At 40.7% G+C, this 10,742-nt stretch overlaps 1 protein-coding gene across 1 annotated transcript in view; it reads left to right on the top strand.

Moving 5' to 3' along the window:
- The first annotated feature begins 2,644 nt into the window (after window positions 1–2,644).
- ST8SIA4 (ST8 alpha-N-acetyl-neuraminide alpha-2,8-sialyltransferase 4) overlaps window positions 2,645–10,742 on the top strand; it is an 83,725-nt gene continuing 75,627 nt past the window's right edge. The window contains exons 1-2 of the mRNA XM_084779699.1: window positions 2,645–3,184; window positions 9,335–9,466. Of these exons, the coding sequence (XP_084635825.1) occupies window positions 3,072–3,184; window positions 9,335–9,466 (245 nt within the window). The 5' untranslated portion in view covers window positions 2,645–3,071. The remainder of the gene's footprint in view (window positions 3,185–9,334; window positions 9,467–10,742) is intronic.

Genomic DNA, 10,742 nt, shown 5'->3' with positions numbered 1-10,742 from the left:
ATAATTCTTCTACATAGAACTTAATTTGGTCATTCAGTTGGGAAAAAGCTCATAAGAGAGGAAGCAAATGTAGTATTATAGCCCTGTAGTCTAGAACCAAGAAAGAATACTGAAAATCCATACCAAAGAAATAACAACCATTAATAATTTGCCCCACTAGAGGTGGTGAGGTAGACAATCACCCAGTGAACTGCCACTATTCAAAAAAAGAAAGCAGAACTGAAGAGCATTGGTTTGACAACTCTCTTCTCGCCAGGCAGGACCAGTTATCAGGTTTGATCAGAGGAACGCAGAAAATGGCCACCTAAAGAAGCACAGCTAGGTAATAGGGTAGAATGTACCCTACAGGCTGGCTGAGGTGTCGCTTCTGGGGACTTCCCACATCTCAAAGGGCTGCGTGATATTAAATAGTTAATAGCTAGAATCACAAAATTTCCCTGCTAGAACAACGGTCTATAGACAATAAAAATGCGGCCTTAAGCAGCTAAGGTGAGTCTTTAAAACTGTGGTGCTTCTGAGCAGCACAGGATACATGATAAACATACCAGATACCTCTCACAGGATATTTTAAATCGGGTAAGTTGAAGATTTTTTAATTGATAGTACCTAAGGGTAATTCATTGTAAAGAAAAAAAAATTCATGCTTGGCCACAAACCATGGCACTGTATGCGAGTAAATATTATTATAAATTATCCAAGCCAAATGATGCTGAAGAATTGGGAATAATGATGATAAATATCTTGATTTGTGAAAAAATTACACTAAATTTATGATTGTTGATTCTAGCTAAAGTAAAGATCTTTCTTGATTGGAATATTATTATATTTGTTTCGTATGCATGGAAACATAAAAGATCAATACATAGAAACAAAAAATTTAAGATTTTAAGTTGGGTTCTTATGTGACGAAAATGAACTAATGTAGGAAAATTTAAAATTATATATTCTACATGTGAAATTATATTTTTCCTTGCAATAAATAGCATTTACATTTTATAGTTGTTGCATTTCTTTTGTAAGGATACACGGATATATCCAGGCCAATACCACTTCCCTTTAACTCAAATAAGAAACTGTTTTTATTCTTCTCCCTGCTGAGAGTTGAGATGTCTGTGTAACAAAAATGCATTAAGGCAAGCAGGATTTGCCTAGACATCAATAAACTGGAAAGGCTCCTGGCAGGCCACTTGTAGTATCAATAAAGACTCACAATTACTTGCTCCTTGATGCATTAGATTTGGCCCTTTGCTTGGCTGTGCTTCAGAGATTAGGCCCTCAGAACTTTGGAGATTTTTAACTTCCTAAACCTCCAGTAGACAATGGCATGCATAAGCAAGGGACCTGGGTCTTACATTAAGCTTGGTTGTTTTATTTTTAGAGACTTCAGCAGCTAGGCAAACTATACCTGAGCTTCTGGAACCTCAGGTTCTAAGCAAGAGGGATGTCTTTTCATTCCATGCCGTTCTAGGAGTCACTCAGAATTTCTCCTAAATCCAAGGATACTCAAGTCCTGGTGGTGGACTTCATCATTTCCTGATGAGCAAAGTGTAAACTTAACTGGTGAGTGTGATGGACTGCCAGATGCTCAGCCTGGAGGAACAAGGATTCAGACTCAAGAGCCTTGGGCATCTTGGAGCCAAGGCACACAGATAGGAAGGTGTCTGCCTTCCAGTTTAGGTCTCCTGCTGGGAAAGAGTGTGGATCTTAAGTGTGATAAGGTCGAGTGGTCAGCTCTTGGATATGCACAAAACGAGGAACGGAGAGGTGCTCACACAGAAAACTCAGAAGGCACGTCAGCTAGGTGCACAATACAAGAGGAATAAGGAAAACGGTAGGAGGGAGGACAGGTAAAAAAATCAGAGGCCAATACACTTCAGATAGATTTTCAAGAGGGTCCTGCCTATCCCTTCCTTTCTTTCCTTGGAATACAAATATGTTTGTGGGTGTGCCCGAATCCCGAAGTCGCTGCTTTTTCTCAGAATTCTGGTTCTCTGCAGTGAAGTTTAAATGACATTGGACTTGTCTTCACTTCTCCGCGAGGAGTTTCCAAATGACAATCAGAGGATCACATAAATATCCATAACATTCATAAGGTGAAGACACCTCTGACTTCACTAGCTTACCGCAAGCCTCAAGCTGGGAGCCTCATTACCCACCCATTTTGCGGGAGAGATCAGCTCATCCGCTCCTGTTAATACTTGCATTTCCAGACAGAGTTGTGCACTGAATAATGAAAGTCCCCTTTCCACTTCTCTACTGGATTTCACTCTACCTCGGACGGGTTTGTTGGCTAATGCGTTTACGTACGTTTATCAAACATGTTTTTAAAAAAAAGGGAGGGGGCTCCTTTCTCAAGCTACCCTTAGCCTGCATTCCTCCAGTGGGATGAGTCCGTCATCTCTCTCAGATGAGATGCACTCTTTACATTTGATGTGGTCGGATGGTCTTCACGTTTGCTGATCTGGGCGTCCTAGGCGACGGTGTGAGTGTGTGTGTGTGTGTGTGTGTGTGTGTGTGTGTGTGTGTGTGTGTGTGTGTGTGTGTGTGGTTTTTGAGTATGTGCTCGAGAACGCGCGCGCGTGCGAGCATGAACTTCCTCCCCCTGCACAGTGCAGACCGAGCCCACGACAATACTCTCCAAGCAGCCGCCAGCAACGCGAGGCAACAGCAGCCTCCGCCCCCTCAGCCCGGTGATTGGCTGGCCTTGCTTATCATTACACAGCTACTGCGAGGAAAGGGCCAGTGACGCCCCCAGCCCAGCTGCAGAAGCGACCGCCACCTCCAGTGCACAAGGTGTCACATTTGAAAAGAAACCTAAGCCCCAGAGAGGCGGCGCTGAACGACCCTGGCTGGGCTAGTGCAAACTGCGCGGCAGGGCGCTGGGCAGCGCTGGAGGACCGGGAGAGCGCCACTGCAGAACATCCTAGCGACCTGATCCTGGGATCTCAGCTCCAAGCTCCCTTCGCAATTTTCAGATTTCCACCCCCCTTGATTATTTCCCCAAAACGGAGCCTTTATACCAGGAGAAGGTGCCGGAGCTGGGGCAACCAGGACTTTCCAGGGCACCCAAGATGCGCTCCATTAGAAAACGGTGGACCATCTGCACTATAAGTCTACTTCTGATCTTTTATAAGACAAAAGAAATAGCAAGGACTGAGGAGCACCAAGAGACGCAACTCATCGGGTAAATACATATTTAGGCTATGACACAAGTCAAGCCATAGTGAAGTGTGCATGGGGACAGTAGAGTGACGTTTGGAGTGCTATGTGTGTTGGTTTGAGGTTGCTTGTGGCAAGTGTTATGAATTAAATAACAAAGGCTCTTTGGAGGTGTGTATACATGTATTTCCCATGTTGTCTCCAGTATGAGTTTAACTTGCCCCCGTGAGACAGTGGTGGTGATGGTGGTGGTGCTGGTGGTGGTGGTGACAGATGCCTTGGCACTGGGTGCTGCTCACCAAGTAGTCATAGCAGAAGTGTCAACAAAGAAAGTGTACCTTTGTCATTTTAATGCTCGAGCAGAAAACTGAGGGCTATCTTTATGTATCAAGCCTTGCCCTTCCTTTTTTTTTTTTTTCTGTGTCCTGTCAGTCTAAGAAGATACTATAAACACAGCCTTTCTCAAAAGGCGGAAGTCTAGGTTCATAGAAGAGGAAATATTTCTACTCTACTCTTTTGTTTTTGTTTGGGGAGGTAGCTGGAGTTGCCTGTAAGTTCTGCGTTCTTTCTTTTTCTACCTTTCTTCTTTCTTTCTTTTTTTTTATTAGAAATTACGGTGCCAATAAGACTAATTCCTTTTACTCCTTCACGGATAAACTCCCGGGTTTCATGGCTGCAGTTTTAGAAGTGAACTGGGAAGTCTGCCTTCACAGCCTGTACCTCTGCTCTTTCTTGAGTTTGTCAAGATGTGTTCAAAATCTCCGCCCCTTAAGTTCTGTAAATATCTCACTTCCTTCCTCTCTCCCCTGGCCTCTGTGCCTTTGAAGTCTATCCAGAGCAGAGTACCTTGTAACTTCGTGTCTTTGACAAGGCTTGGAAGCGCTTCCCCCCCTCACCCCCCCCCCACCCCCGAGGATATGGTCTTGCTTGTCAACTCTGTTAAAAGTCCTGTTTCGGAAATCCGTCCAAGTCCGGAGGTTTCCGCAGTCGGAAATTGCACTGGTTGAGATTTCCTTCTGTGTTGGTTTGTTTTTTTTTTTTTTTTTTTAATGTTTCTGACATTTTTAAAAGAGATGAAGGATGCTTTGCCATTTTTCTGTGCGGGATTATGTGTGGGGGCGGGGCACGTGCAGCTAAAACACAGTCTGTGAAACTTTACTACGCAGCTCCTTTCTTAAATATCCTTGTTGGTCCCTGAATGAGTAGCATTTCAGTGAGCAAGACGCAGGTGTATCCTCGCGGAAGGTCTTGCTGTACAAAGCTGGACTAACAGTAGTACGCTGGAAGGAGACTGTAGGAAAAAGGAAAGCTAATAAGGAGTGGGCTGAGTGGTCCTTATGCATCAACAAGCCTATACAAGGTCCGTTTCAGAGAAAAGAAAATACAGAATCATGTGAGGTCCTTTACGGAGAAGTAGGTGGTTTGAAAACCCTTGTCAATGGTGGAACAGAAACATTGGGAGGGGTGTGGGCATCCCCAGCAGACCTATTTTAACAAAGCAGACAAAGGGGTCTTGAAGGTGGTGAACCCGCGCGTGGGAATTCCTGGGAAAGGCGGAGGCTGGGGCTTGAGAATCGAGGTTCTTTGTTCCCTTCTGAACTGGAAGGTTCGGAAGAGGAGTCTCAGCATAGACAAAGCGGTCCCAAGCTGCTACAGGACTCCAACGGTTTGGGACCCAGGCAAGCAGGAGTGGGCGTGGCGATGAGCTGGGACTCCAAAAGCCGGAAAGGAATCCTTTCCTTGCTTGGTAAACTGCCTTTAAGAAGGAAGCACGCGCCCCGGGTGCCCCAGGAGGGAATAACAGATCCAGGACACTCCACGTTTCAAAGTGGCGTTTCTTTTGTGGCCTTTTTCTGGAAACCTTTGGAGGGTGGGCACAGCCCTGGGAGCTGGGGGACCGCTGCAGGCATGCACACAGTGGCTGGGAAGCTCTACTGAGCTGTGCCCTGCACCCTTAGCAAGCTGAGCTGTGGTTTCTTTCTTCCCGGTTCCTTTGAGAAGGCTTGAGGCCGGCGCTTGAGTTAACAAAACAGGAAGAGAGGTGTGTGCTCTTGTCCTTCCCTCTCAGAGAACTAGAAGTCAGAGCAGGCTAAAGATAAGGCGGCGTACGGGGTGCATCATTTCTGAAAGGAGACAGCATGCCTTCTTTTATGACAGTTAAGCAAAAAATTCACCTTCAGAGCTCCTCCTCTTTAATTAAAGCTTTCAGCCTCACAGGCAGGGAGACCTGGTTGTGGAGCTAGCACTCATACACGTGCTGGAGAAATCCTGACTGCTATGGACTCCCAGACCCAGCACCACAAGGTGGGGCCGGTGTTGCCAGGAGCAGTTCATGGCAGCTGGTGCCTCTGGACACGCATTCCCTTTTCCCGAGAATGAACCATTCTGGGGAAAAGCTTGTGACATGAGCACATGCTTTTCTTTCAACTTCCCAACAGTGCCTCTGGTGGAGCAGTTGACTCATAGGCTAACCCAGGCCTTCCCAAAGCAAGCTCATGTGGAGAAGCCAGTTTTGAAGTGAATTAAAGAGCAAAGGGACTCAGGAGCCCAAATCAAGGTTTCGTTTAAAAGTGAAGTAACAGAGGCAGTCTACAGCCTTTGGGGGGCACTGCATGCCTTGCAGGTGGGCAGTAGTTTCAACCCAGGCCTTTAATCTTACATTCCTCTGGGTTCATGTTTACCATCCCCACCACCACCATGAGTATTTCTCACTAGGTAGGCAGTTTCTCTATTCAACACTTCTTCCTTTAGGAGCATCCCCAGCCAGAGTTAGTGTAGCATGAAGCTTCAGTACTGAGCAGCACTCTAAACAGTAGCTGAGAAACTTTCCTGCCCATCACACACTTTCTGTTTCCAGAGGAACACCAGCAGTGTGTGATCAAGAGTAAAGGGCAACTCCCCAGCAGTTCACGTGAAACTGCCCTTTCTGTCCCTATAAACTTTACTGATAGAATGACTTTCTTAACAAGATTACCTTAGACCATCATCGGCAGTACCAAGTGGGTCATTCTTCCCTAATCTTGTTATGTGCTTCACATTTGTCCCACTTTCCCACTTTTTCTATGTTCAACAGACTATATTGGAAATGTACTTTAAAATTCGCATGTACACGACATGAACGTACCTATCCAGGAGGAAAGAATTGGAAAGTGGGACAAAGTTAAATGATGTGTCGATGTCTGTTTTGATTCGATTCTCTGGAACTTGCTCGGTAGACTAAAATGAAATTTCAAATGGACTTGTCTTGTACCTGTCTCTCTTTTTCAAGGCTGTTACATTATATTACTAAATGATCAAGAGGTAAAAGTTTCAACATTCATAACGTTGACACTAAAGTTAAATTCTGGGGCTTGAACTAGGACTGCACAGGCCAAGTTGGTTTCAGTTTGTTTCAAGGTGGAAGACGGCTTTGTAAATGGGTATTCCATGGTTTGCACTTTACTTCACAGATTATGCTTATAACTGCATTACACTATATATCTCATATTAATTTGTTTGATGCTTTGGGAATAAAGTATAGAATTACCTCCTCCTTTGTTGCAGACTTAGTTTGATTCAAGTTCTTTTGTTGATATGGCTTTTAAAAGTTTAAATTAGTAAAGAAGCTTAATGTAGGCACATTGATTCCAAAGCTGAGTAGTCGTTCAGAATTTCAGCATGGTGATGTGAGATGTTGAGATCTAATATCCAAAAGTTTATCTAATCACCTTTATTATGTATATCAGAACTGATGAATGAAATTGTTGCAAAGACTAGAAACTCATATGGAAGAGAAAATAACAACAAAAGATTTGTAGATGTTCAGTGGCAAAAGTAAGAATATTTCCTAACAGTGCAACATTATATATTATCATCTTTGTTGAATTTTCACAGCACCCTACAAGCAGGAATACTGTAAAATTGTAATTCTTTGGTGCTGAGTGATTATTTTTATGCCTTTTGTTTCTTCCCTTTTAAAATTTCCTGTTGAATGTTTTGTAGATATCTCTATGCAAAAAATGTTTCCAGTGCAGCTGTTCAGATGTCATGTCCAAACTAGAATGAGAAAACAGCAGTGGGTGGCAATCTCCCTCATGCCTTGCATTCATGGGGAGGAAGTGTTTCTTCAGACAAAGTGAAAACAAGATCATGTGCAAAAAGATCCCTTGGGAATAAACTTAGCAGGAAAATAAAAATATGTTCTATAGGTTCCTTTGAGTGTAAAAGAGAAGTTTGACTGCTTGTACCTACTTCCATTTAAGGTTCTTTCCAATAATAGAAATCTGATCTGTGGCCAACTACCAAGGTAATAGAAGCAGTTCAAAGAGAGAAGTCCTGTAGTGACATAGTGTTCTCAGAAAATGCATTTATACTTAAAATATATACTTAACAAATTTTAATGTCAGAAGTTCTGTTAAGACTCCACAAGACTAAGGGCATTTTCATAAAAACAATTGTACAGGTAGATGTGCACCCATAATAAGGGCCACAATACTATATAGATTATCAAAATTCAATCACATGAATAACTTTACCTCTATGTAAATATATTGGCTGTCAAAATTATTATTCTAACCTTAGAAATATGTAGTAGAAAAAAGAAGATATTGTCAGCTATTAATGGAGTGAAGATTGAAAAGTTCTTTGCCTCTTCCCATAGAAATAATAATAATTTGTGTCTGCTTAAAGGTTTATGTTAAAGTGTGAAGGTTAATTTCCACGTAGATCTACATTTTCACTCACATGCAATTACTCTCATTAAAAGTGTAATATGAAAATTGATGACTGTGTCATTGCATAGTAAAATGTATTCTGTTTCCTAACATTTTAAATGACCTCTGTTAAATGATTATTATTAGCCTTGCACAGACACGCAAATGTGTCATTTTCATCAGTAGAACTGCATAAAGTATTAATTTTTGTAGTGTTCCAAATTTCACAGGGAGTGGCTTTCATGTTAATTTCATAAGCAACACAGGGAGTTGCTTCAAATTAAAACTACATATTAAAGAAAATGCAAAAACAGTGCCAAGCAATGCACTTCGAGTTTGAGAATCATCCAACAGCTGTGAAAAAGCAGTATTTCTATTGGTAGAGAGAATTTTCTAGGTAATATGGGTTCCCCACAGGATTTGTGATTTTGAACAATCCCATTATGTTTTAGTAATACTATTAAGAGCTAAAGAAAAATGTAAAAATTAAACCAATACAAATCTTGAAAGGGCTAAACTCTTTTCCTCTGACATAGTTAATGGCCTTCTAATTCTCTGATTTTTTTCCCCTTTGACCAGAAATCACAAAGACAAATGTCTATTCAATAATGAACCGCTTAGTTCTGCAGGTCCTCATGGTATCTATGACATAATAGATGTCTCTCATCATCATAACACCATCAAACCCCTGACATCACCTGTTCACATGGAGTACTAGCCAATGCTTTGCTAGAGGAGACTGATCCAAAGTGTTAGTTGCTCTTCATATAACGCAAAAGCAACAGACATATGAGCCAAAAGAATTTTCTTCTCTGTTTCCTGGGAATCTCATTCTTCAGATGTTAGAGACCAGCTCTATTTAAATCGGCACTTCAACAATGCTTGAAAAGTTGCTTTGTTATACAGAGCCTCCATAATCCACACAGTCACTGCATTTTAAATAATGTCATTGCATTTTGTCAAGGTTAAGGTAAGACCACAGTGGCCTAGTGAAGTCCTGCCCAAGAATAAAAAACAAACCATCATGAAATCAAGCACATGGGCAGATCTGCTATACACAAAATTTTCTTAGTAGTCCTCAGCCAAAAGTATTTCCAATACTTTTAAATGCCTTCTCTGAAACAAAATTAATCTTGACCAAGGCTATAGGCTTACAGAGTAATTGACCAAACATTCTGCCTCTTATTGTCCAAGCAGTGGTGGGGGTAGTTGGTATTGTAGCTTTGATGGGAGTTCATTTTTTTTCAAATACCATGAGGTATGTCTTATATGAAACATAGATTCTGTTTTTAAAAGGAGGAGGTAGATGTTTTCTGTGATGTCAGTCACTTAATTCCTAAAACACCTTCTATTATACTTTTCTTTTCTTCGACCTTGTGAAAATAATATCCAACTATTAATCAATACTGTAATTATAATTGTGAATGATACCATTTATGAAAAGTGCTTCTGATTTTCACACAATTGGCCTATTTTTTTTTCAGAGATGGTGAATTGTGTTTGAGCAGATCACTTGTCAACAGCTCTGATAAAATCATTCGGAAGGCTGGCTCCACCATCTTCCAGCATTCTGTACAAGGCTGGAAAATCAATTCTTCATTAGTCCTGGAGATAAGGTAGGTTTCTTTAATAACCCCAAATACATTGCATTATGTTCTTAAATATGCTGGGTTTGGCAAACTTATATTGAGCACTTGATTTATGGCTTAAGTGTGGATGCTTAATGAAAAAGTGAATCAGCTATATTTAATGTTCCTCATGGAAGAGTGTGGGCTCATAAAAATAATATCATTGTATAGTCAATTTTTCAAGGAAGATGGAATTTTGAATATACTATCTCATTATTAATAGAGCAAAATATTGAGCTAAGTCCCAACCTTTAACATATTTTTACTTCATTGTTCAGGATGAACATTCATTTTAAGAATCACTTCCTACTTCCTCCTTATTGAGATTTCATTGTGATCTGACATTTAACTACATAGAACAGAGATTCCTCTATTCATATTGTATTTTAAATGTAGATTGATTTGATTTATTAAATGGTTATGCCTGTATAAGCTCAAAAAGTGAATAAAATGTCAGAAAAGACGCTTTCTAAAGTTCTGGCTTATTCTTTGCCAGACAGACATTTTAAGCCATAATGAATTATTGAAATAAAACCCAGTGACTGCTTATCCATTACAACACGTTCTTCTACTTCAGTCCTAAAATTAATTTTAAATGGACTACACATTCCCAAAGATGGAGGGGAAAAATCTTATTTTTCCTGATACTTTAATTACAACATTGCTTTGGTTACTATGCCTAAATTAGAGCATATTGGTTATTCGGAATTCAAGTTTGAAAAAACATATCCCTTATTAACAAAATCATTGCTTTTTAGTGTTTAACGAGTCAATTATTCATTGATGAGACAGAGACATAGAAATTTTCTAACACTGGATGACTGACTAAAAACATGAGTGTCGTGTCTATTGGTCAGCTTGACATTTTTGTCCTCTCACGTCACCTGTAGAGTATCTCCCTCATAGCTAGTTCACCCTCTGAATCTAAACTAAGTTGGTAGTTAATTAATTATTAGCAGTGAGGTGACAGAGGAGCATCACATTAGATATCGGAAGTTAATGAAAGATAAAAACATGTTGATTGAAAAGAGAAGAAATTAGCTGTACTTAAAACAGGTCACATGTGTGACAATGTGAAAAGTGTGTTGAATGAAGGGTACAGCTCCATAATTAATGTATCAATGCGTGCGTTCCCAGCATCTTTTCAAATATCAATCCTGTACATATTTGTGAGACTTTACACTTACAGTTTGCTTTTTGGTAAAATGTCCAGTCTAAAGGTGTTAAATGAAAACTATCTACAGTGTCTCCTCTCTTGGAACTC

This window comes from Acomys minous (assembly GCF_964271855.1).
Source record: "Acomys minous genome assembly, chromosome: 4".
In the NCBI taxonomy this organism is placed as follows: domain Eukaryota; kingdom Metazoa; phylum Chordata; class Mammalia; order Rodentia; family Muridae; genus Acomys; species Acomys minous.
This window is presented reverse-complemented; position numbering and strand designations above follow the sequence as displayed.